This window comes from Ascaphus truei, unplaced genomic scaffold (assembly GCF_040206685.1).
Source record: "Ascaphus truei isolate aAscTru1 unplaced genomic scaffold, aAscTru1.hap1 HAP1_SCAFFOLD_929, whole genome shotgun sequence".
Classification (NCBI taxonomy): domain Eukaryota; kingdom Metazoa; phylum Chordata; class Amphibia; order Anura; family Ascaphidae; genus Ascaphus; species Ascaphus truei.
The window spans coordinates 44515-72386 of record NW_027457268.1 but is presented as its reverse complement, the minus strand read 5'-3'; the positions used below and the strand labels follow the sequence as shown (position 1 = coordinate 72386).

At 51.5% G+C, this 27872-nt stretch overlaps 1 protein-coding gene across 1 annotated transcript in view; it reads left to right on the top strand.

Moving 5' to 3' along the window:
* Positions 1–8253, top strand: part of LOC142486522 (uncharacterized) — a 26835-nt gene extending 18582 nt beyond the window's left edge. Inside the window, exon 6 of the mRNA XM_075585098.1 lies at positions 8161–8253. Within this exon, the coding sequence (XP_075441213.1) occupies positions 8161–8230 (70 nt within the window). The 3' untranslated portion in view covers positions 8231–8253. The remainder of the gene's footprint in view (positions 1–8160) is intronic.
* The last annotated feature ends 19619 nt before the right edge of the window (positions 8254–27872 follow it).

The following is a 27872-nucleotide window of genomic DNA, read 5'->3' as shown; positions in this document are numbered from 1 at the left end:
TCACCCTCTCTCTCTCTCTCTCTCTCTGTCTCTGTCTCTCTCACCCTCTCTCTCTCTCTCTCTCTCTGTCTCTGTCTCTCTCACCCTCTCTCTCTGTCTCTGTCTCTCTCACCCTCTCTCTCTCTCTCTGTCTCTCTCACCCTCTCTCTCTCTCTCTGTCTCTGTCTCTCTCTCTCTCTGTCTCTCAGTCTCTCACCCTCCCTGTCTTATTTTAACTGCCGTATACCTACACCGAAGTAACCTACCCTTCTTTCTTCCAGATCTGACTCAAGTTTCACACGGGAGACCTCGAAAGACAGGTAGGGAACACCTCCCCTCCAGTATAGTACCTTGAGGGACTGCGGATCAGGTAAGATCCCAGCTGCTTTAGAAATTGTGAAGAGGGGGCATCCAGACACTGGTTAAGGGGTTCAGAATCATTCACATCTGGGGTTTTTTTGTTCGATTAGTGAGGTCAACACACACACACACAACTATGTAACAAAGACTAATGGTCGTAAGTATAAGTGTACTACAATAAATAAACTGTTATGTAAAAAAAAAAATGTCCCGGTTTTTCATTTTCAAAATCTGGTCACCCTATGCTAAGCATGCTGGTAATAGTGACTAGCAGTGAGAGGTGTGCTGGGTAATTGGTGCTAAGCATGCTGGGTAATAGTGACTAGCAGTGAGAGGTGTGCTGGGTAATTGGTGCTAAGCATGCTGGGTAATAGTGACTAGCAGTGAGAGGTGTGCTGGGTAATTGGTGCTAAGGTACTGTATTAACCAGAGAGAACATAAGGTCTGCAGATATATAACTGTGTATCTGATAGGAAGAGAGGAGCGGAGATACTGCTCCTTATTTATTGATTTATAAAACGTGTTACCAGGCAGTAATACATTGAGAGTTACCTCTCGTTTTCAGTATGTCCTGGGCACAGAGTTAAGATGACAAATAATACATGGTTACAAATACAGTTACATAGGTGAGCAGGGTATGCATTATATACAAGACATTGCATGTACAGTTAGGGATAATATATATTACTAGCTGAGAGACCCGGCGTTGCCCGGGATGTAAATGCGTAATAGGTATTATTATTTATAAATTGTGGAACAATAGGTGACTATTTGTTGTAAAGGTTGGATAATAATGTTGAAAAGATGGAAGAAAATGTAATACGATGTTGTATAAAAATGGTTTATTGTAAACACACCACAGTACAATGTATATTTTGGTGACATAGGTAATGTGAAAATGTGAGGCGAGTGTCCTGCTAGGGTGTGAGCGTGTGTGAGGCGGCAGGTGGGTGTTCAGTACGGGTGGCGCATGGGTAGTGAGCGCTGGCTGTGGGTCGGGGTCCTGCTAGGGTGTGAGGCGGCGGCTGGGTGTTCAGTACGGGTGGCGCGTGGGTAGTGAGTGCTGGCTGTGGGTCGGGGTCCTGCTAGGGTGTGAGGCGGCGGGTGTGTGGCGAGTGCGGGTGACAGCTGGTCAGTGATATTGTTGCGTAGGGGCAGGAGGCGGCAGGTGTGTGTCGAGTGTGTGGGGTGGGTGAGAGGCGGCGGGTGTGTGTCGAGTGTGGCAGGTCTGTTTAGTGCGTGCGGCGGCTGTGTGGCGCGGGGATGTGAGCGGTGGGCGGGTGAAAGGCAGAAGTGCGGGTGGGCGAAAGGCAGAGGCGGGAGGGCGGACGAAAGGCGTTGAAGGAGGGGAGGTGAGGTCGGAGGGGTGGTGAGGGGAGGTGAAGGGGGGCGGAGGGGAGGTCGGAGGGGAGGTGAGGATGGGTGATGAGGGGGGGGGTGGTGGGGGATGGTGAGGGGAGGTGAAGGGGGGGCGGAGGGGAGGTGAAGGGGGGTGAGGGGAGGTGAAGGGGGAGAGGTGAAGGGGGGGTGACGGGAGGTGGAGGGGGTTGCCAGGAGGTGAAGGGAGGGGGGGGGGGTGACAGGAGGTGAAGGGAGGGGGGGGGTGACAGGAGGCGAAGGGGGGGGTGTGGTGACAGGAGGTGAAGGGAGGAAGGGGGTGGTGGAGGAGGGGAAGAGGGAGGTGGGGGAGGAGGGGAAGGGGGGAGGAGAAGGGGGAGGGGGAAAGGGTGAAGGGGGGAGGTGGGGGAAAGGGTGAAGGGGGAGGGGTGAAGGGGGAAAGGGGTAAAGGTGGGGGAGGGGAAAAGGGGGGAAAGGTGGGGGAGGAGGGAAAGGGGGGAAAGAGGGGTGGAGGGGGGAAGGGGGTGGAGGGGGGAAGGGGGTGGAGGGGGGGAAGGGGGGGAGAGGGGAGAGGGGGGAGGTGGAGGAGGGGATGTGGGGAGGGTAAGGTGGGAGGTGAGGAGGGTAAGGGGGGAGGTGAGGAGGGTAAGGGGGGAGGTGAGGAGGGTAAGGGGGGAGGTGAGGAGGGGAAGGGGGGAGGTGGAGGAGGGGAAGTGTAGGAGGGTAAGGGGGGAGGTGTAGGAAGGGAAGGGGGGAGGTGTAGGAAGGGAAGGGGGGAGGTGGAGGAGGGGGGAGGTGGAGGAGGGGAAGGGGGAAGGTGGAGGAGGGGAAGGGGGGAGGTGGAGGAGGGGAAGGGGGGAGATGGAGGAGGGGAAGGGGGGAGATGGAGGAGGGGAAGGGGGAGATGGAGGAGGGGAAGGGGGAGGTGGTGGGAAGGGGGGAAGAGGGGGGAGGTGGTGGGAAGGGGGGAGGAGGGGGGAGGTGGAAAGGGGGGGAGGTGGTGGGAAGGGGGTGGGAAGGTGGGAAGGGGGGGAGGTGGTGGGAAGGGGGGGCGGTGGAAAGGGGGGGAGGTGGTGGGAAGAGGGGGGAGGTGGTGGGAAGGTGGGAAGGGGGGGAGGTGGTGGGAAGGTGGGAAGGGGGGGAGGTGGTGAGAAGGTGGGAAGGGTGGGGCGGTGGAAAGGGGGGGAGGTGGTGGGAAGAGGGGGGAGGTGGTGGGAAGGTGGGGAGGTGGTGGGAGGTTGTAAGGGGGAGTGAAGTGAAGGTGGGGGTGAAGGTGGGGTGGAGGGGAGGTGAAAGGGGGGTGGAGGGGAGGTGAAGGGGGGGGTGGAGGGGAGGTGAAGGGGGGGGTGGAGTGGAGGTGAAGGGGGGGTGGAGGGAAGGTTAAGGGGGGGAGGGGAGGGGAGGTGGAAGGGAGGGGATGTGTAGTGAGGGGTGGGTGAGGGGAGGTGGAGGGGTGGGTGAGGGGAGGTGGAGGGGGGGTGGAGGGGATGTGGAAGGGAGGGGAAGTGTAGTGAGGGGTGGGTGAGGGGAGGTGAAGGCCGCTCACTCACCCGTCCCGCAGCTCCCACGTGGATCTGAGGCGGGAGGCAGCGTCTTGTGGCCGCTCCCCCGCTGACTGTAACGGCGCCGGGGGGGGGTGGAGGGGAAGTGAGTGAGAGGAGGTGATCACTCCGCTCCCCCGCTGACTGTAACGGCGCCGGGGGGGGGATGGAGGGGAAGTGAGTGAGGGGAGGTGATCACTCCGCTCCCCCGCTGACTGTAGCGGCGACGGGGGGGGGGGTGGAGGGGAAGTGAGTGAGGGGAAGTGAGTGAGGGGAGGTGATCACTCCGCTCCCCCGCTGAGTGTAGCGGCGCCGGGGGGGGGGGGAGGGGTGGAGAGGAAGTGAGTGAGGGGAAATGAGTGAGGGGAGGTGATCACTCCGCTCCCCCGCTGAGTGTAGCGGCGCCGGGGGGGGTGGAGGGGAAGTGAGTGAGGGGAGGTGATCACTTCGCTCCCCCGCTGAGTGTAGCGGCGCCGGGGGGTGGAGGGGAAGTGAGTGAGGGGAGGTGATCACTCCGCTCCCCCGCTGAGTGTAGCAGCGCCGGGGGGGGGGGGGTGGAGGGGAAGTGAGTGAGGGGAGGTGATCACTCCGCTCCCCCGCTGAGTGTAGCGGCGCCGGGGGGGGGTGGAGGGGAAGTGAGTGAGGGGAGGTGATCACTCCGCTCCCCCGCTGACTGTAGCGGCGCCGGGGGGGTGGAGGGGAAGTGAGTGAGGAGAGGTGAAGGGGGGTGAGGGGACGTGAAGACCGCTCACTCACCCGTCCGGCAGCTCCCACGTGGAGGGGGGGGGGGGTGAAAGCGCGGGAAACAGGAAGAGGCGGAGGAAGAGGCGGAGCCTCCGAGACCGGTGGGGAAGAGAGCGGGAGATGTGCTGTTAACATAGTTGTAACACCCCCCCCCCCGTGTGTGTGTGTGTGTGTGTGTGTGTGTGTGTGTGTGTGTGTTTTTTTTTTGTTTTTTTTTGGACCTTTGGCCCGTCACTCCGCCTCAGGCCAATGAGAGGTGTGGGGGGCGGACCAAGGGGGTGGTGTGAGTGTGTGAGGCCAATGAGAGGTGTGCGGGGGCGGGCGGCCTAAGGGACCAATGAGATTGCCCCTAGGGACACCGGACATCCAGGCAGGCAAACATACAGTGCTTTCACTAATATAGTATAAGATGGGAGTATGTAACAGTTACAGATTAAAATGTGAGACAGCCTTAGTTTTGAAAGAACTTAGACTTGTGGTGGATGTGAGAGTCTCTGGTAGACTGTCCCAGTTTTGGGGTGCACGGTAAGAGAAGGAGGAACGTCCGGATACTTTGTTGAGCCTTGGGACCATGAACAGTCTTTTGGAGTCTGATCTCAGGTGATAAGTGCTGCATGTGGTAGGGGTGAGGAGCTTGTTCAGGTAGACGGGTAGCTTGCCCAGAAAGTAATTGAAGGCAAGACAGGAAAGATGAACTTTGCGCCTATCAGGAGACCAGGGGGATACTGCTCCTTATATCAGGAGACCAGGGGGATACTGCTCCTTATATCAGGAGACCAGGGGGATACTGCTCCTTATATCAGGAGACCAGGGGGATACTGCTCCTTATATCAGGAGACCAGGGGGATACTGCTCCTTATATCAGGAGACCAGGGGGATACTGCTCCTTATATCAGGAGACCAGGGGGATACTGCTCCTTATATCAGGAGACCAGGGGGATACTGCTCCTTATATCAGGAGACCAGGGGGATACTGCTCCTTATATCAGGAGACCAGGGGGATACTGCTCCTTATATCAGGAGACCAGGGGGATACTGCTCCTTATATCAGGAGACCAGGGGGATACTGCTCCTTATATCAGGAGACCAGGGGGATACTGCTCCTTATATCAGGAGACCAGGGGGATACTGCTCCTTCTATCAGGAGACCAGGGGGATACTGCTCCTTCTATCAGGAGACCAGGGGGATACTGCTCCTTCTATCAGGAGACCAGGGGGATACTGCTCCTTATATCAGGAGACCAGGGGGATACTGCTCCTTATATCAGGAGACCAGGGGGATACTGCTCCTTATATCAGGAGAATAGGGGGATACTGCTCCTTATATCAGGAGACCAGGGGGATACTGCTCCTTATATCTGGAGACCAGGGGGATACTGCTCCTTATATCAGGAGACCAGGGGGATACTGCTCCTTATATCAGGAGACCAGGGGGATACTGCTCCTTATATCAGGAGACCAGGGGGATACTGCTCCTTATATCAGGAGACCAGGGGGATACTGCTCCTTATATCAGGAGACCAGGGGGATACTGCTCCTTATATCAGGAGACCAGGGGGATACTGCTCCTTATATCAGGAGACCAGGGGGATACTGCTCCTTATATCAGGAGACCAGGGGGATACTGCTCCTTATATCAGGGGACCAGGGGGATACTGCTCCTTATATCAGGAGACCAGGGGGATACTGCTCCTTATATCAGGAGACCAGGGGGATACTGCTCCTTATATCAGGAGACCAGGGGGATACTGCTCCTTATATCAGGAGACCAGGGGGATACTGCTCCTTCTATCTGGAGACCAGGGGGATACTGCTCCTTCTATCAGGAGACCAGGGGGATACTGCTCCTTCTATCAGGAGACCAGGGGGATACTGCTCCTTCTATCAGGAGACCAGGGGGATACTGCTCCTTCTATCAGGAGACCAGGGGGATACTGCTCCTTATATCAGGAGACCAGGGGGATACTGCTCCATATATCAGGAGACCAGGGGGATACTGCTCCTTATATCAGGAGACCAGGGGGATACTGCTCCTTATATCAGGAGACCAGGGGGATACTGCTCCTTCTATCAGGAGACCAGGGGGATACTGCTCCTTATATCAGGAGACCAGGGGGATACTGCTCCTTATATCAGGAGACCAGGGGGATACTGCTCCTTATATCAGGAGACCAGTGGGATACTGCTCCTTATATCAGGAGACCAGGGGGATACTGCTCCTTATATCAGGAGACCAGGGGGATACTGCTCCTTCTATCAGGAGACCAGGGGGATACTGCTCCTTATATCAGGAGACCAGGGGGATAACTGTACACCTTATTTATGAAGGAACTAGAAAGATAGCTGTCCACGTTGTATTCAAACTGAGAGATAGCTGTGCATGTCGTATTCACAGCGAGAGATAGCTGTGCACCCCCCTCCCCCCTCCCGAGATATAAAGGACGAAGACTTCTCCAATTTGAGATGAGTTGTTCAAAATTCCCTGGACCCTGAAGAGATCCCCAGGGCTCAGCGACAGTAATCAGGGGGAATCCTGCTCGGGGGGGCTGAAGAGATCCCCAGGGCTCAGTGACAGTAATCAGGGGGAATCCTGCTCTGGGGGGCTGAAGAGATCCCCAGGGCTCAGTGACAGTAATCAGGGGGAATCCTGCTCGGGGGGGCTGAAGAGATCCCCAGGGTTCAGCGACAGTAATCAGTAGTGGGAATCCTGCTCGGGGGGCTGATGAGATCCCCAGGGCTCAGTGACAGTAATCAGGGGGAATCCTGCTCGGGGGGCTGAAGAGATCCCCAGGGCTCAGCGACAGTAATCAGGGGGAATCCTGCTCGGGGGGCTGAAGAGATCCCCAGGGCTCAGCGACAGTAATCAGGGGGAATCCTGCTTGGGGGGCTGAAGAGATCCCCAGGGCTCAGCGACAGTAATCAGGGGGAATCCTGCTCGGGGGGGCTGAAGAGATCCCCAGGGCTCAGCGACAGTAATCAGGGGGAATCCTGCTCGGGGGGGCTGAAGAGATCCCCAGGGCTCAGTGACAGTAATCAGGGGGAATCCTGCTCGGGGGGGCTGAAGAGATCCCCAGGGCTCAGTGACAGTAATCAGGGGGAATCCTGCTCGGGGGGGCTGAAGAGATCCCCAGGGCTCAGCGACAGTAATCAGGGGGAATCCTGCTCGGGGGGGCTGAAGAGATCTCCAGGGCTCAGCGACAGTAATCAGGGGGAATCCTGCTCGGGGGGGGGGGGGGCTGAAGAGATCCCTAGGGCTCAGCGACAGTAATCAGGGGGAATCCTGCTCGGGGGGGCTGAAGAGATCCCCAGGGCTCAGCGACAGTAATCAGGGGGAATCCTGCTCGGGGGTCCTGAAGAGATCCCCAGGCTCAGCGACAGTAATCAGGGGGAATCCTGCTCGGGGGTCCTGAAGAGATCCACAGGGCTCAGTGACAGTAATAAGGGGGAATCCTGCTCGGGGGGGCTGAAGAGATCCCCAGGGCTCAGCGACAGTAATCAGGGGGAATCCTGCTCGGGGGGGCTGAAGAGATCCCCAGGGCTCAGTGACAGTAATCAGGGGGAATCCTGCTCGGGGGGGCTGAAGAGATCCCCAGGGCTCAGCGACAGTAATCAGGGGGAATCCTGCTCTGGGGGGCTGAAGAGATCCCCAGGGCTCAGTGACAGTAATCAGGGGGAATCCTGCTCGGGGGGCTGAAGAGATCCCCAGGGCTCAGTGACAGTAATCAGGGGGAATCCTGCTCTGGGGGGCTGAAGAGATCCCCAGGGCTCAGTGACAGTAATCAGGGGGAATCCTGCTCGGGGGGGCTGAAGAGATCCCCAGGGCTCAGTGACAGTAATCGGGGAATCCTGCTCGGGGGGGCTGAAGAGATCCCCAGGGCTCAGCGACAGTAATCAGGGGGAATCCTTCTCGGGGGGGCTGAAGAGATCCCCAGGGCTCAGCGACAGTAATCAGGGGGAATCCTGCTCGGGGGGGGGGCTGAAGAGATCCCCAGGGCTCAGTGACAGTAATCAGGGGGAATCCTGCTCGGGGGGGCTGAAGAGATCCCCAGGGCTCAGTGACAGTAATCAGGGGGAATCCTGCTCGGGGGGGCTGAAGAGATCCCCAGGGCTCAGCGACAGTAATCAGGGGGAATCCTGCTCGGGGGGGGGGGGGCTTTACATGGATAACTAACCCCCGTCCCTCCTTTTCTATCACTAGATTTGGGATCCCGCACCCGAAGATGATGCAGGAACTGCAGGCTCGTCTGAACAAGAAGCCCAAACAGTGAGGGATCTAGTACCCTAAGGAGAGCCGGGGGGGGGGGGGCGGGGGGGAGATGGGGTTACGCAGTATGTATGTAATAATAAAGATTGTATATTTCACTAAACTAAATACTCTTCTTGTATAGGTATATATATATATATATATATATATATATATATATATATATATATATATATATATATATATATATATATATCGGGGTTGGACATATGTGTCTGTAAGTCAGATGTACAATATACAGTAGATAGACGGAAAGATAGATACAGAGACATATACACATAGATAGACAGATATATGAGGGATATACGGTAGATAGACAGATATATGAGGGATATACGGTAGATAGACAGATATATGATGGATATACGGTAGATAGACAGATATATGATGGCTATACGGTAGATAGACAGATATATGAGGGATATACGGTAGATAGACAGATATATGATGGATATACGGTAGATAGACAGATATATGAGGGATATACGGTAGATAGACAGATATATGAGGGATATACGGTAGATAGACAGATATATGAGGGATATACGGTAGATAGACAGATATATGAGGGATATACGGTAGATAGACAGATATATGAGGGATATACAGTAGATAGACAGATATATGATGGATATACGGTAGATAGACAGATATATGAGGGATATACGGTAGATAGACAGATATATGAGGGATATACGGTAGATAGACAGATATATGAGGGATATACGGTAGATAGACAGATATATGAGGGATATACGGTAGATAGACAGATATATGATGGATATACGGTAGATAGACAGATATATGAGGGATATACGGTAGATAGACAGATATATGAGGGATATACGGTAGATAGACAGATATATGAGGGATATACGGTAGATAGACAGATATATGAGGGATATACGGTAGATAGACAGATATATGAGGGATATACGGTAGATAGACAGATATATGATGGATATACGGTAGATAGACAGATATATGAGGGATATACGGTAGATAGACAGATATATGAGGGATATACGGTAGATAGACAGATATATGAGGGATATACGGTAGATAGATATATGATGGATATACTGTGTGTCTGTGGTGTTTATAGCTATAAGGACAGGCTGGGGGGGGGTGGGGGGAAGGGGCCTTTATTCCTGGTAAAGACGAGGGATTCCCCCCCATTTCCCAGTGACTCAAAACCAGATCACAGGGTTATTCCTGCAGAGCTCCTTGTGGGTCTTTCCGGTTAGGAAAGGGTTAACGGACCCGTCGCGGCGCCCCCCCCCCCCAATAATAAGGGAGGGTTTAACCCTTTCAGCTCCAGCAGCAATTCCGAAGAATCTCTGGCACATAACACCTAAGAAGGCCCCCCAATATGCCTCCACTGCCTCTTTCCACCCAGCCAGCATGAAAGGGGTTAACAGCATGATATCAAGAGTCACTTCAAAGAAGACCCCCCTGGAGTGAATCAGTCCCTCCCCCCTGCATGTCTGATATCCAGGTCTGTGCTATGCTGTGCTGTGCCAGGTCTGTGCTATGCTGTGATGTGCCAGGTCTGTGCTATGCTGTGCTGTGCCAGGTCTGTGCTGTGCTGTGCCAGGTCTGTGCTATGCTGTGCTGTGCCAGGTCTGTGCTATGCTGTGCTGTGCCAGGTCTGTGCTATGCTGTGCTGTGCCAGGTCTGGGCTGTGCTGTGCTGTGCCAGGTCTGTGCTGTGCTGTGCTGTGCCAGGTCTGTGCTGTGCTGTGCTGTGCCAGGTCTGTGCTGTGCCAGGTCTGTGCTATGCTGTGCTGTGCCAGGTCTGTGCTATGCTGGTCTGTGCTATGCTGTGCTGTGCCAGGTCTGTGCTATGCTGTGCTGTGCCAGGTCTGTGCTATGCTGTGCTGTGCCAGGTCTGTGCTATGCTGTGCTGTGCCAGGTCTGTGCTATGCTGTGCTGTGCCAGGTCTGTGCTATGCTGTGCTGTGCCAGGTCTGTGCTATGCTGTGCTGTGCCAGGTCTGTGCTATGCTGTGCTGTGCCAGGTCTGTGCTATGCTGTGCTGTGCCAGGTCTGTGGTGTGCTGTGCTGTGCCAGGTCTGTGCTGTGCTGTGCTGTGCTGTGCCAGGTCTGTGCTATGCTGTGCCAGGTCTGTGCTATGCTGTGCTGTGCCAGGTCTGTGGTGTGCTGTGCTGTGCCAGGTCTGTGCTGTGCTGTGCCAGGTCTGTGCTATGATGTGCCAGGTCTGTGCTGTGCCAGGTCTGTGCTATGCTGTGCTGTGCCAGGTCTGTGCTATGCTGTGCTGTGCCAGGTCTGTGCTATGCTGTGCTGTGCCAGGTCTGTGCTATGCTGTGCTGTGCCAGGTCTGTGCTATGCTGTGCTGTGCCAGGTCTGTGCTATGCTGTGCTGTGCCAGGTCTGTGCTATGCTGTGCTGTGCCAGGTCTGTGCTGTGCTGTGCTGTGCCAGGTCTGTGCTATGCTGTGCTGTGCCAGGTCTGTGCTATGCTGTGCTGTGCCAGGTCTGTGCTATGCTGTGCTGTGCCAGGTCTGTGCTATGCTGTGCTGTGCCAGGTCTGTGCTATGCTGTGCTGTGCCAGGTCTGTGCTATGCTGTGCTGTGCCAGGTCTGTGCTATGCTGCTGTTTCATTTTCCCAAGAATCTCTGGGACATAACGCCCTAGTCGCCCCAAAGGCGTCAGCCAAAGGGTGTCTCTGTTCGCTGCCGTTCGGTGATGCTACAGCTGTTCTATTGCTTCCGAATCTCACCAATCCTCTCATTCCCTGTACCCAATGGCAACTTACCCTGCCTATAGATTGTAAGCTTCTTGAGACAGGACCTCTCCTAACACAGCACATTGCAGGCCTATCCTACCTCTCCTAACACAGCACATTGCAGGCCTGTCCTACCTCTCCTAACACAGCACATTGCAGGCCTATCCTACCTCTCCTAACACAGCATATTGCAGGCCTATCCTATCTCTCCTAACACAGCACATTGCAGGCCTATCCTACCTCTTCTAACATAGCACATTGCAGGCCTATCCTACCTCTCCTAACACAGCACATTGCAGGCCTATTCTACCTCTCCTAACACAACACATTGCAGGCCTATCCTACCTCTCCTAACACAGCACATTGCAGGCCTATTCTACCTCTCCTAACACAGCACATTGCAGGCCTATCCTACCTCTCCTAACACAGCACATTGCAGGCCTGTCCTACCTCTCCTAACACAGCACATTGCAGGCCTATCCTACCTCTCCTAACACAGCACATTGCAGGCCTATCCTACCTCTCCTAACACATTGCAGGCGTGTCCTACTTCTTCTAACACAGCACATTGCAGGCCTATTCTACCTCTCCTAACACAGCACATTGCAGGCCTATCCTACCTCTCCTAACACAGCACATTGCAGGCCTTTCCTACCTCCCCTAACACAGCACATTGCAGGCCTATCCTACCTCTCCTAACACAGCACATTGCAGGCATATCCTACCTCTCCTAACACAGCACATTGCAGGCCTGTCCTACCTCTTCTAACACAGCACATTGCAGGCCTATTCTACCTCTCCTAACACAGCACATTGCAGGCCTATCCTACCTCTCCTAACACAGCACATTGCAGGCCTATCCTACCTCTCCTAACACAGCACATTGCAGGCCTATCCTACCTCTCCTAACACAGCACATTGCAGGCCTATCCTACCTCTCCTAACACATTGCAGGCGTGTCCTACTTCTTCTAACACAGCACATTGCAGGCCTGTCCTACCTCCCCTAACACAGCACATTGCAGGCCTATCCTACCTCTATTAACACAGCACATTGCAGGCATATCCTACCTCTCCTAACACAGCACATTGCAGGCCTGTCCTACCTCTTCTAACACAGCACATTGCAGGCCTATCCTACCTCTCCTAACACAACACACTGCAGGCCTATCCTACCTCTCCTAACACAGCACATTGCAGGCCTATCCTACCTCTTCTAACACAGCACATTGCAGGCCTATCCTACCTCTCCTAACACAGCACATTGCAGGCCTACCCTACCTCTTCTAACACAGCACATTGCAGGCCTATCCTACCTCTCCTAACACAGCACATTGCAGGCCTATTCTACCTCTCCTAACACAGCACATTGCAGGCCTATCCTACCTCTCCTAACACAGCACATTGCAGGCCTATTCTACCTCTCCTAACACAGCACATTGCAGGCCTATCCTACCTCTCCTAACACAGCACATTGCAGGCCTATCCTACCTCTCCTAACACAGCACATTGCAGGCCTATTCTACCTCTCCTAACACAGCACATTGCAGGCCTGTCCTACCTCTCCTAACACAGCACATTGCAGGCCTATCCTTCCTACCTCTCCTAACACAGCACATTGCAGGCCTATTCTACCTCTCCTAACACAGCACATTGCAGGCCTATCCTACCTCTCCTAACACAGCACATTGCAGGCCTATCCTACCTCTTCTAACACAGCACATTGCAGGCCTATCCTACCTCTCCTAACACAGCACATTGCAGGCCTACCCTACCTCTTCTAACACAGCACATTGCAGGCCTACCCTACCTCTTCTAACACAGCACATTGCAGGCCTATCCTACCTCTCCTAACACAGCACATTGCAGGCCTATTCTACCTCTCCTAACACAGCACATTGCAGGCCTATCCTACCTCTCCTAACACAGCACATTGCAGGCCTATTCTACCTCTCCTAACACAGCACATTGCAGGCCTATCCTACCTCTCCTAACACAGCACATTGCAGGCCTATCCTACCTCTCCTAACACAGCACATTGCAGGCCTATTCTACCTCTCCTAACACAGCACATTGCAGGCCTGTCCTACCTCTCCTAACACAGCACATTGCAGGCCTATCCTACCTCTCCTAACACAGCACATTGCAGGCCTATTCTACCTCTCCTAACACAACACACTGCAGGCCTATCCTACCTCTCCTAACACAGCACATTGCAGGCCTATCCTACCTCTTCTAACACAGCACATTGCAGGCCTATCCTACCTCTCCTAACACAGCACATTGCAGGCCTACCCTACCTCTTCTAACACAGCACATTGCAGGCCTATCCTACCTCTCCTAACACAGCACATTGCAGGCCTATTCTACCTCTCCTAACACAGCACATTGCAGGCCTATCCTACCTCTCCTAACACAGCACATTGCAGGCCTATTCTACCTCTCCTAACACAGCACATTGCAGGCCTATCCTACCTCTCCTAACACAGCACATTGCAGGCCTATCCTACCTCTCCTAACACAGCACATTGCAGGCCTATCCTACCTCTCCTAACACAGCACATTACAGGCCTGTCCTACCTCTCCTAACACAGCACATTGCAGGCATATCCTACCTCTCCTAACACAGCACATTGCAGGCCTATCCTACCTCTCCTAACACAGCACATTGCAGGCCTATTCTACCTCCTAACACAGCACATTGCAGGCATGTCCTACCCCTTCTAACACAGCACATTGCAGGCCTATCCTACCTCTCCTAACACAGCACATTACAGGCATATCCTACCTCTCCTAACACAGCACATTGCAGGCCTATCCTACCTCTCCTAACACAGCACATTGCAGGCCTATTCTACCTCTCCTAACACAGCACATTGCAGGCCTATCCTACCTCTTCTAACACAGCACATTGCAGGCCTGTCCTACCTCTCCTAACACAGCACATTGCAGGCCTATCCTACCTCATCTAACACAGCACATTACAGGCCTATCCTACCTCTCCTAACACAGCACATTGCAGGCCTATCCTACCTCTCCTAACACAGCACATTGCAGGCCTATCCTACCTCTCCTAACACAGCACATTGCAGGCCTGTCCTACCTCTCCTAACACAGCACATTGCAGGCCTGTCCTACCTCTCCTAACACAGCACATTGCAGGCCTATCCTACCTCTCCTAACACAGCACATTGCAGGCCTATTCTACCTCTTCTAACACAGCACATTGCAGGCCTATCCTACCTCTCCTAACACATTGCAGGCCTATTCTACCTCTCCTAACACAGCATATTGCAGGCCTGTCCTACCTCTCCTAACACAGCACATTGCAGGCCTATTCTACCTCTCCTAACACAGCACATTGCAGGCCTATCCTACCTCTCCTAACACATTGCAGGCCTGTCCTACCTCTCCTAACACAGCACATTGCAGGCCTATCCTACCTCTCCTAACACAGCACATTGCAGGCCTGTCCTACCTCTCCTAACACATTGCAGGTCTGTCCTACCTCTCCTAACACAGCACATTGCAGGCCTGTCCTACCTCTAACACTCTGACTGGCATACAGAAGAAGATGGCGCTGGAACGCAAGCGCTAACGGCGCATGCGCAGAAGAGAAGGTGTCCTATTAGGATTGAGCAAGGCGTCACTGAAACGCAAAACCGGAAGGAGACTCTCACGAACTGTTGTGGCACAACATGATGACTGGACTGATCAGGGGAGACGGATTGGAGACGGCTGGGGTGATTTTTTACTTGTTTTCATCTGTTGTTTTGTCTTTGGTTGAGGATATATATACTGGGTTTATCCTCAGTTGGTGTATGCCTAGTCACTTGAGAAAGACCTATTGGTCGAAACGTTGTGTGGCACAATAAATTTACTTTATTTAGGAAACCGTGGAGCGCTAGATCCTTCTTTCCTGAGTATACTTTGGAAATTGCCTGGCAGGTACTTCCTTGAACCAGCAGCACCGGTAAATTGTATGCTTAATTTATTTTGTGGAGTGCAGCCTAACCCCTCTTTACATTGCTACCTCTAACACAGCACATTGCAGGCCTATCCTACCTCTCCTAACACAGCACATTGCAGGCCTATCCTACCTCTTCTAACACAGCACATTGCAGGACTATCCTACCTCTCCTAACACAGCACATTGCAGGCCTATCCTACCTCTCCTAACACAGCACATTGCAGGCCTATCCTACCTCTCCTAACACAGCACATTGCAGGCCTATCCTACCTCTCCTAACACATTGCAGGCCTGTCCTACCTCTTCTAACACACATTGCAGGCCTGTCCTACCTCTCCTAACACAATTGTAATCCTGTTTCTAAATGTTACTTATGCCCATAATCATATCACTAACTGTCCAGGAAATGTCTGCACACTGAATGTGCATAGCCTTTCTTCATTTAACGAAAACACGAATTATTATAACTCGGGCTTTTCCTGTCCGACTCGTGTAACAAAATAATTGTATTTAATTGTTGTTGTTATCAAACTGCCTGTAAGCATTGCGATGCCCACTTACGTGGGGGGCCTGTATTTACTTCAAAAAGAAATCATGATGATGGTGATGGAGGAAAACGGCCAATAGAGCTCCCCCCACGGAACGCCTTCCCCCCAAAAGATCTCCCAAATCCAGTATCTTTTCAAATGCAGAGTAATCATTTTATTTAAATAAAGATAGCCATGTAAACAAAACAGTACCGTGTGAATTATAAATAAGTGTGATAACATGTTTCCAAAAAAAGCATGACCGTCACCTGGCGCAGTAAAGGGTTAACCCTCGCGTTGGTCATTGTCCCAGCAAAGGGTTAACCCTCGGTCTGGACCTGGCGCAGTAAAGGGTTAACCCTCGCGTTGGGCATTGTCCCAGCAAAGGGTTAACCCTCGGTCTGGACCTGGCCCAGCAAAGGGTTAACCCTCGGTCTGGACCTGGCCCAGTAAAGGGTTAACCCTCGCGTTGGGCATTGTCCTAGCAAAGGGTTAACCCTCGGTCTGGACCTGGCCCAGTAAAGGGTTAACCCTCGGGGTGTTGTGGACTGATTCCCGGAAGACGTTCCCCCCAGTTCCCGTGTGTAGTGAAATTCTTGTGCTAGTGACGCTGTCGCGGGTAACGCCTCCAGCGCCCGGCGGGGCTCCGTGCTCGCCAAATAGCAGGGCTCTGTGTTTGTATAAATCTACATGTGTGGGGCACTGTACCCCTATTATCAGCAGACTTCGCCCACTTTGCAGACAGCCCCTGGCACAGAAATGGTTAAACCTATTATTTGTTTGCGTGGGGGGGGATTTAGCCCCCCCCCCCCGCTTTCTGAGAAGGAACATGCTTCACTATGGTACTAAGTATCGCTTGGGGGCTGGGGCGGCCACCTCCAGTACTCAACGGCCACCAACAGGTCAGGTTTTCAGGATATCCCTGCTTCAGCACAGGTGGCTCAATCAGTCCCTGCTTCAGCACAGGTGGCTCAATCAGTGGCTCAGTCTTTGACCTAGTCACTGACTGAGCTGCCTGTTCTGAGCACGGACAGATTGAGCCAGCTGTGCTGAAGCAGGGATATCCTGAAAACCTGAACCTGCTGGTGGCCCTTCAGGACTGGAGTTGCCTACCCCTGCTTGAGGTTTCTGCTCCATGCGACAGCGGACCACTTGCCCTCCCCTGTACCTTGTAAATTAGATTGTAAGCTCTGCGAGACAGTGCCTGAAGTACTCTGTGTTGGTAACCACAGGGGGTGGTGAGGTTGGGCCGTCCATCTTTTTCGGTGGCTCTCCGATAGTGCCGCACATGGAGACCTTTTTACTTCTGCATGTTCGCTGTCAGAGCGCGATCCCAAACACGTTTAGCCAAGAACGTACAGCAGTACTCAAAACCCCTCAGCGCTGAATGGGTTAACCCTTTGCTTTGGGGGGCGTTCACAGTTAACAGGGATTGTAAAAATACGCAAATATTCCTAGTGGGGCACCTTGAAGCAGCACGGAAGGAATCGAATGCAGTGTATAGCGATACTGAGTACCAGCTATATGCAGGTATTATATTGGGTGTTACAGTATATAGGGGATTAGGGTCAGTGGACGTTACTGCCTCTCATGCAATAAGAGGGTGTCTCATACACAAGTGAGGAGGGCAAAGCTGAGACGCAAAAACACACTATATGCACTATTATATGCACAAATAATGCACTATTATTCCCCTATTATTTTATTATAAATCAGGCTATTCCTATTTGCCATTAAAATGTAATCCCCCCCCCCCCGAAGTGTGGGCAAATGGAACATTCGTGCACTCGGTTACTATGACAACAGCCTGAGCCAATCGGAGTGCTCCATTTCCGGAAAGTTCCATGTTTGAGGTAAATGTAGGGATAAGAGCTTTGGTGAATGGAACATTCTGATTGGCTGAGCAGTTCTTCTTTATGACATCCTAATTTAAGACATTATGTATGTCTGTATAGTTGGCAGGCGTTATATATATGATTAGGGAGGCACTGAAGTACGTAGTGACCCCCCTACAAATATCTGCAGTAACAGCTCCTAAAATAACACCCGCCTTATAAAAACAAGGATTCGTAAATCCATTAAATGTAACAACATCAATAAAATCCAGTGGGGTTTTGTGTTTGTTTTTTTACAATGCAATAAATAAAATTAAATACTTCTCTGAGTACAAAAATAAATACTTAAAAAATACTGTCAATAAGGTAACGGAAGCGGCAGTGAGGCATGCTGGGATGTTAACCATTGCCTGAGATACACATTCTTTGCCTGGGAAAGACAGGATGCCGGAGGGTTTCTTTGTTGGGTGTTGTAGGGTTGGTAGGACGAGTGAATCAGAATTTACGGCTGAGAGGGGCAGAGTTTGGGACTAAGAGGTGTAACAGTATTTACAGACCTGGGAAATGGTTAGCCTCCGGTAGCCTCGGAGAGGCCTGTGGACCCCCCTGGCTTTCAAGGGGTAGATTCGTCAATAAACACCCGAGGTACTTTGCTCCTATTTTTACCCCGTGTGAATCTGCTTGTGATTTGGAGAGTGTCAATGAAATGACTTAGGGAGGAGTTCTAATGGAGTAATAGGAGGAGGTATAGGAAGGGGTTATATGGGGTAATAGGAGGAGGTATAGGAAGGGGTTATATGGGTTAATAGGAGGAGGTATAGGAAGGGGTTATATGGGTTAATAGGAGGAGTTATAGGGAGCGGTTATATGGGGCAATAGGAGGAGTTATAGGGAGCGGTTATATGGGGCAATAGGAGGAGGTATAGGAAGGGGTTATATGGGGCAATAGGAGGAGGTATAGGAAGGGGTTATATGGAGTAATAGGAGATGTTATAGGGAGGGGTTATATGGGGCAATAGGAGGAGTTATAGGAAGTGGTTATATGGGGCAATAAGAGGATTTATAGGGAGCGGTTATATGGGGGTAATAGGAGGAGTTATAGGAAGGGGTTATATGGGGTAATAGGAGGAGTTATAGGGAACGGTTATATGGGGTAATAGGAGGAGTTATAGGGAACGGTTATATGGGGTAATAGGAGGAGTTATAGGGAGAGGTTATATGGGGTAATAGGAGGAGTTATAGGAAGGGGTTATATGGGGTAATAGGAGGGATTATACAGAGGTATAGCAAGGGTTATAGCGTGAGGTTATATAGAGTACCAGGAAGCATTTATAGTGAGCGGTTATAGGGGGGTAATTAGAAGAGTTAGGGTGTCCTCCTTTGGACATTTGCATTCCTAACACAAGACGTTAAATCATACATCTTGCCTCTCAGCCAGCAAATTCCGAATCACGAATATTGTTTTACACTTTCCTCCCAAACGCTGCATACAATACAATCCTGGTTATTTCCCAGCAGCCTCTGCGCTGTGCTGTACAATTCTTGGATAGTGTCTTGTGTCAGGACTTCTGAGGGTCATAGGGAGTCATATGTAGACCTCCCCCAATGTGCGTGTGACCCCCAAGCTGTCCCCTCTCTGCCTTAACCACTGATGCGGCGCAAAACCGTGTATTCCCTCACCGCCCTGGCCAGGATCTTCTCCATGCTACTGAGGGCCTGGTACATTTGCACTCGGCTGCACCAATCGTGACCATCTGTGGGGACCCCCTCAGGGATGAGGGGTTTAGGGGGGGTGATGCCCAAGGTTGACATCTGTGAAAAGAACGGAGGATGTGTAAGGGATGAGCCACTAGTGCAAGAACCCACCTTCCAGCATCCCTGTGTCTCGCATGGGTTCCCAATCACATGCACGAGACGTATCATAGTTACAGTTACATAGTTACAGTTACATAGTTACATAGTTACAGTTACATAGTTACGTAGTAGATGAGGTTGAAAACATACAGTACATCCATCAAGTTCAACCTATGCTAAATTTAGACAACAGATACTTTATCCTATATCTATACTTACTTATTGATCCAGAGGAAGGCAAACAAAAACCCCAGTGACACATCATCCAATGATATCTCATAAGGGGAAAAATACATTCCTTCCTGACTCCAAGAATTGGCAATCAGATTACTCCATGGATCAACATCCTTCCCATGTTTACTTATTTGGTATATCCCTGTATACCTTTCCTTTCTAAAAATATGTTTTTTTTTAACAAAGCTATTGTATCTGCCATCACAGTCTCCATGGGTAATGAATCCCACACTGTAACTGCCCTTACTGTAAAGAACCCTTTCCTTTGTTGCTGGTGAAATCTCCTTTCCTCCAACCTTAAGGGATGGCCCCGAGTCCTTAGTACTGCCCGTGGGATGAATAGTTCTTTTGAAAGCTCCTTGTATTGTCCCCGAATATATTTGTATATAGTTATCATATCCCCTCGTAGAAGCATCTTTTCTAAAGTAAACAAGTATAATTTAGCTAGCCCCTCCTCATAAATCAGATTATCCATCCCCTTTATTAATTTGGTGGCTCTTCTGTGAAATTTTTATAGTTCCATAAAGTCTTTTCTATGGAGTGGTGCCCAAAACGGTACTCCATAGCCAAGGTGTACTCTTACTAATGCTTTCTAGAGGGGAATAATGATGTTTACTTCCCTTCCATCCATTCCACCGTTATCAGATCACAAGTGTGAGCAAATGTGCATGAAATCAAGGAGGCAGGATCCCCATGTATCTACAGCCCTGGAGCAAGCAGGGAGCACATATCTAAACTAGTAGCACCACAAGGGAGAACATGCAGGACACGAGTGTGAGAAGGGCACACATAGTCACAACACCGGAGGGTCATACATAAGGAATATCTAGTTTATTATTGTGCATAAAGGGATCACAGATAATCTATACAAGATTTGGTTTAGTGGGATCACTATATTCAGAGTACTGGTGACATGAGTTCACTACCGGCATACCCTGGTTTAAGGACACTCACTTTAAGTACACTCGCGAGTAAGGACATCTCGCCCAATAGGCAAATGGCAGTTCGCGCATGCGCCTGTCAGCACGTCCTTAACAGCAATACCGGCTCCCTACCTGTACCGAAGCTGTGCGCAAGCGGGGAGACTATAGAGCCTGTTACAAATGCGTTATTTACATCAGTTATGCATGTGTATGACGTGTGCAGTACAGTACATGCATCGATAAGTGGAAAAAAGGTAGTGCTTAACTTTAAGTACATTTTCACTTTACATACATGCTCCGGTCCCATTGCGTACGTTAATGCGGGGTATGCCTGTATATACAGAGCACTGGGCCCTGAGGTCACTATTATCTAGGGTACTGGTGTACTGGGTTCCCTGTTATCCAGAGCACTGGTGCATTAGGGTCACTGGTATCAGGGGTCACTGACCTGCAGCTGGATGTGATGTAAAAGGTCTCGTAGGTCCAGGCGTACAGTTGTCACCCTCGCCATGAGATGGGACAATGGGCCTTCTTGATCCTCCTCCTCGAAGGAGCCGTCGTCATCACTCTCCCACTTCTCCAGCTCCTCCAGATACACAGGGAAGACCTGCAGGGCCTCGTTCAAAAGCCTGAGGCGGTCCCCCTTCTAGAGAGGGAAAGGGAGGAAGGGGTGAGGGAAGAAGACGAGCATGGAGAAGAGTTGGGAGAAGGAAGGAGAGGGAACAGCGAGAGAGGAGGAAAAGACAAATATATACAGCAGGAAAACTAGAAACACAGAAGATCTTGTGAGGACAGGGAAATCGGGAGAGAGAAATTGAGAGGGAGGGAAGGAAAGAAATGGAAAGAAGGGAGAGCAGGAGGAGAGAGAAAGAGATGGAGAGATAGAGCAGGAGGGATAGATGGAAGGGATATTAGGGAGGGGTGGTGATGGAAGGGATATTAGGGAGGGGTGGTGATGGAAGGGATATTAGGGAGGGGTGGTGATGGAAGGGATATTAGGGAGGGGTGGTGATGGAAGGGATATTAGGGAGGGGTGGTGATGGAAGGGATATTAGGGAGGGGTGGTGATGGAAGGGATATTAGGGAGGGGTGGTGATGGAAGGGATATTAGGGAGGGGTGGTGATGGAAGGGATATTAGGGAGGGGTGGTGATGGAAGGGATATTAGGGAGGGGTGGTGATGGAAGGGATATTAGGGGGGTTGGTGCTTCTCACCTGTAGTCTGAGCCAGTTGTTACTGCTGATACTGATGGAGGGGAAGCTCTGAGAGCTGCCGGTGAAATCCAGATGGGCGCCAGGCAACTTCCACATCCGCTGAAACGAGAGGGTCACATGTGACCAGGCTGAACCCAGAGGGGACCCGCGGTGTGTGCCAGGCTCCGGCATTGACGCGGCTAACTAGCAAACGTGGCATCTCGTGTTCTGTCACTGGTCTCAGTGTCGGAAATATAGGGGTCCCCCCCCTTGCACAGAGATAAGAGGGGGGTGTGACAGAGAGGGGACCCCAACACAGAGATAACAGCAGGACTGTGTACAAGGGGGGTTCCTCTATGTCTGAGATAAGAGGGTGTGACAGAGAGGGGACCCCAACACAGAGATAACAGCAGGACTGTGTACAAGGGGGGTTCCTCTGTCTGAGATAAGAGGGGGGTGTGACAGAGACGGGACCCCACACAGAGATAACAGCAGGACTGTGTACAAGGGGTGTTCCTCTATGTCTGAGATAAGAGGGGGGTGTGACAGAGACGGGACCCCACACAGAGATAACAGCAGGACTGTGTACAAGGGGTGTTCCTCTATGTCTGAGATAAGAGGGGGGGGGGGCGTTAGACATGCAGTAGAGGGAACCCTTCCATGTACAGAGATAAATAGGGAATCAGCCAGTGAGGAATTTTGGATCCCAAATAATAGGGAATATGTTGACGCTTTATAATAATGATAATAATAACAATGATATTAGTAATAATAGGGGGTCTGACAGAGGGACCCCGGCTGCTGATTGCACACTCACATAGCCGCGTGTGAGTACTCTGCTCTCCTGCAGCAGTCGTCTGGAAAGTCTCAAGCTGTTACTGAACTCGTCCACAAGGCTGGCACTCTCCTTTGTCCTCTCTCCTGCTGTGGGGGCTCCACCTACTCCCTTGAGACCCCCGCAGACAAGCAGCAGGACCCCGAACGCACCTGGGATGGGGACAGACAAGGCAACCGGTTGGTGACACAGTGACTGCACGCCGGTCGCAAGAACGTTTTGGCTAAAAGATGGGGTGAAATTCACATTTCTGAGCGACATTGTTGGATTTTGCAATAAAACAACCTACCCGGCACCACTATACAGCGGCATGGTCCTTTCTGGAAGCTTTTATACGCTGGGTTAGGGAACTAAAATGTACCTTCCCTCTCCTCTCTCTCCTCTTCCTCCCTCTCCTCCGCTCTTTACTCTTCCTCCCTCTCTCCGCGCTCTCCTCTTCCTCCCTCTCATCCGCGCTCTCCTCTTCCTCCCTCTCTCCTCTCTCTCCTCTTCCTCCCTCTCTCCTCTCCTCTTCCTCCCTCTCTCTCCTCTTCCCCCCTCTCCTGTTTCTCCTCTCTCCTCTTCCTCCTCTCTCTCCTCTTCCTCCCTCTCCTCTCTACTCTTCCTCCCTCTCCTCTTCCTCCTCTCTCTCCTCTTCCTCCCTCTCCTCTCTACTTTCCTCCCTCTCCTCTTCCTCCCTCTCCTCTTTCTCCTCTCTCCTCTTCCTCCCTCTCCTCTCTCTCCCTCCCTCCCACTCCTTTCTCTCACCTCGGTCTCCTCTTTGACTGTTCTGTCCATTGGCTTTTCTTCTCTCTCCCTCTCTTTTCCACTCTTTGTATATCCCCAGCCCTCTCTCCTCTCCCTCTTGGCCTCCGTCTTACCATGTTCCACTCTTTGTATATCCCCAGCCCTCTCTCCTCTCCCTCTTGGCCTCCGTCTTACCATGTTCCACTCTTTGTATATCCCCAGCCCTCTCTCCTCTCCCTCTTGGCCTCCATTTACCCTGTTCCACTCTTTGTATATCCCAAGCCCTCTCTCCTCTCCCTCTTAGCCTCCGTCTTACCCTGTTCCACTCTTTGTATATCCCCAGCCCTCTCTCCTCTCCCTCTTGGCCTCCATTTACCCTGTTCCACTCTTTGTATATCCCCAGCCCTCTCTCCTCTCCCTCTTGGCCTCCATTTACCCTGTTCCACTCTTTGTATATCCCCAGCCCTCTCTCCTCTCCCTCTTGGTCTCCATTTACCCTGTTCCACTCTTTGTATATCCCCAGCCCTCTCTCCTCTCCCTCTTGGCCTCCGTCTTACCCTGTTCCACTCTTTGTATATCCCCAGCCCTCTCTCCTCTCCCTCTTGGCCTCCATTTACCCTGTTCCACTCTTTGTATATCCCAAGCCTTTCCTCTCTCTCCTTGTATCCCAACCATTCTTCTCTCCCTCTGTATCACAAGCCCACTCTCTCTCTGTCTCTTTCTCTCGGTTTCTGTCTCTCCCAGTTCCTGTTTCCCAGGCCCTCCCCCCTCTCGCTCTCTTTCTGATGTAACTGTCTGATCTTCCCCTATAGGTTTTATTACACAACACTTGGGTGCTTTTACACTTAGAAACATTTGAATTTCCTCCCTTGCGAGTGGAACATTGACCGGTGTTACCATCAGACACCTCCCATCGAGAAGAAAGAGACATCCCATTACGTGTGAGAGATTACCGACACCAAAACATTTACCATAAACCAGATTATTTATGTTCTGTCCATCAGTCTGTCACTGTGTCACCCTACAGTGGGAAGGACACACACCATGGACCATAGGTCTCTTCTGTTTGTGCATCAGTGTGTCACTCTTGGAAGGGACAAACTGCATGACTCATAGGTCCTTTCTGTTGTTGTATCCACATGTCCCCAAGTTCCCTTGTGTCATTATGTGATGACTCCTGAACAATAAACCATTCATCATGCCACCATGCAGTGGAAGGTATGGACTCAATGAGCCGTAGGTCCCTTCTGTCTGTCACCTTGCAATGGGATGGACAGACTGTATTGACCATGTGTCAGTTCTGTCCTTGTCACTTTGTCACCCTACAGTGAGATGGAAAGACTTGACCATGTGTCAGTTCTGTCCGTGTCACTTTGTCACCCTACAGTATGATGGACTGTATTGACCATGTGTCAGTTCTGTCCGTGTCACTTTGTCACCCTACAGTGGAATAGAAAGACTATATTGACCAAGTGTCAGTTCTGTCCGTGTCACTTTGTCACCCTACAGTATGATGGACTGTATTGACCATGTGTCAGTTCTGTCCGTGTCACTTTGTCACCCTACAGTGGAATAGAAAGACTATATTGACCAAGTGTCAGTTCTGTCCGTGTCACTTTGTCACCCTACAGTGGAATAGAAAGACTATATTGACCAAGTGTCAGTTCTATCCTTGTCAATTTGTCACCCTACAGTGAGATGGAAAGACTTGACCATGTGTCAGTTCTGTCTGTCCCTTTGTCACCATACAGTGGGATGGACAGAGTGTATTGACCATGTGTCAGTTCTATCCTTGTCAATTTGTCACCCTACAGTGGGATGGCCCAACTGAATGGGCCATAGGTTTCGTCTGTCTGTGTCACTTTGTCACCCTGCAGTGAGCTGCCTTATTACCATTATAGCTCCATCTTATGGTAACAGCACTCCTGGAGTGCCTGAAGAGTACCACGCCAGCCTCTTACCTGGAATGAGAGTGTTCATCTTGTCTCAGAGTCACTGATGTCTGTGTATCCTCTCTCTGGCTGCCGTTGTCCTTCTCTCACCATCTCTGGGGTTTTATACTCTGGGGGCCCCACACTTTACTAATGCCCCCACCCTCCTTCCCAAACATAATGTGATACTACAACAAAGGGGGGGGGGGGAATCCCTCACACCTCCCCCGCCCCCCTCCACCGTCCCACTCTGACTCCTTTGGGCTTTCCTTCGGTTCCTGTTTTGTCATATTGAGAGCGCTCAGCTAACGACACTTGTTTCGAAGAAACCATGGAGTTCGTGGGAAGAGTTAGGGGGTGTTGTAGTGACCGAGCTGTGTGTAGCAAGGGGGTGAGTTTGTGGGGGTCAGCACGTGAATAGCAGAGGGTGCTGCTGAGCCGGATTGGGGTGCAGGGACAGAGCTGTGCGTGGGAGAGGTATCAGCACAGGAATAGCAGAGGTTGCTGCATGCACCTGGGGGTGGGGGGGGATGTGGGGGGGGGGGGATGTGGGGTGCACAGAAGTAGCAGAGGTTACAGCTGTGTGTGTGTGGTGAGAAGCACAGGAATAGTAGAGGTTGCAGCTGTGTGTGTGTGGTGAGAAGTACAGGAATAGCAGAGTTTACAGCTGTGTGTGTGTGGTGAGAAGCACAGGAATAGCAGAGCTTGCAGCTGTGTGTGTGTGGTGAGAAGCACAGGAATAGCAGAGTTTACAGCTGTGTGTGTGTGGTGAGAAGCACGGGAATAGCAGAGCGTGCTCAACAGCTAAGATGCAGCATCGACCTGTATGCACCTGGGGGGGGCGCACAGGAATACCAGGGGGCGCTGGTGTGACACAGTTGTGTGTGTGTGTGTATGACACAGTTGTGTGTGGTGGGAAGCACAGGAATACCAGGGGGTGCTGGTGTGACACAGTTGTGTGTGTGTGTGTATGACACAGTTGTGTGTGCGAGTGTATGGTGGGAAGCACAGGAATAGCAGAGAAAGCTGGTGTGACACAGTTGTGTGTGAGTGTGTGCTGGGAAGCACAGGAATAGCAGGGGGTGCTGCTGAGCAGGATTGGGGTACAAAAAGGCGCTTGGCGGCCAGAGGTGCAATGACAGAGTAGTGTGCATGTGGGGAACGGCAGAGGGGCCGGTAGGGAAGCTTTGGGAGCAGGGTGTGTGTGTTGCGCAGGAATAGCAGGGGGAACACTACTGAAACTGTCAAATGCACTAGCTCCGCGGTCTGTGTTATTGGTGTGAGGTGGAGGGTTTCCCTTCACAAATCTGACACATCACTCACTAGAAAGTGTGTGTGGGCAGTGAGAGTGCAACCCCCCCACCCCCTCGCTCACGCACACACACACACACTGTGTTGTACATACACATACTGCGGGAACGAGAGGACAGAAGTATCCCAAACCACAGGCCAGTGTCATCACTGAGTCTCACCGCCACGTGTAACCTCCTCGCTGCCAAAGGGCTGGAGGAGGGGGGTGCTATTAAAATCTATAGGGTAACAGGTGTGTGTAAGACGAGGATCCCATTAAAGTCTATAGGGTAACTACTGTGTGTAAGAGGGTGATCCTATTAAAGTCTATAGGGTAACGTGTGTGTAAGAGGGGGTGCTATTAAAGTCTATAGGGTAACAGGTGTGTGTAAGACGGGATCCTATTAAAGTCTATAGGGTAACTGGTGTGTGTAAGAGGAGGTTCCTATTAAAGTCTATAGGGTAACTGGAGTGTGTAAGAGGAGGATCCTATTAAAGTCTATAGGGTAACTGGTGTGTGTAAGCCGGAGATCCTATTAAAGTCTATAGGGTAACTGGTGTTTGTGTGTAAGAGGAGGTTCCTATTAAAGTCTATAGGGTAACTGGTGTGTAAGAGAAGGATCCTATTAAAGTCTATGGGGTAACTGGTGTCTGTAAGACGGAGATCCTATTAAAGTCTATAGGGTAACTGGTTGTGTAAGACGGAGATCCTATTAAAGTCTATAGGGTAACTGGTGTGTGTGTGTGTATGTGTGTGTGTGTAAGAGGAGGTTCCTATTAAAGTCTATAGGGTGACTGGTGTGTAAGAGAAGGATCCTATTAAAGTCTATAGGGTAACTGGTGTGTAAGACGGAGATCCTATTAAAGTCTATAGGGTAACTACTGTGTGTAAGACGGAGATCCTATTAAAGTCTATAGGGTAACTGCTGTGTGTAAGAGGAGGATCCTATTAAAGTCTATATGGTAACAGGTGTGTGTAAGAGGAGGATCCTATTAAAGTCTATAGGGTAACTATTGTGTGTAAGAGGAGGATCCTATTAAAGTCTATAGGGTAACTGGTGTAAGAGGGTGATCCTATTAAAGTCTATAGGGTAACTGGTGTGTGTAAGAGGCTAATCCTATTAAAGTCTATAGGGTAACTGGTGTTTTTAAGAGGGTGAACCTATACAAGTCTATAGGGTAACTGGTGTGTGGTGGGAAGCACAGGAATACTACGGGGTGCTGGTGTGACACAGTTGTGTGTGTGTGTGTGTGTGGTGGGAAGCACAGGAATACCAGGGGGTGCTGGTGTGACACAGTTGTGTATGTGAGTGTGTGGTGGGAAGCACAGGAATAGCAGGTGGTGCTGGTGAGACACAGTTGTGTGTGTGTGTGGTGGGAAGCACAGGAATACCAGGGGGTGCTGGTGTGACACAGTTGTGTGTGTGAGTGTGTGGTGGGAAGCACAGGAATAGCAGGGGGTGCTGGTGTGACACAGTTGTGTGTGAGTGTGTGGTGGGAAGCACAGGAATACCAGGGGGAGCTGGTGTGACACAGTTGTGTGTGAGTGTGTCGTGGGAAGCACAGGAACACCAGGGGGTGCTGG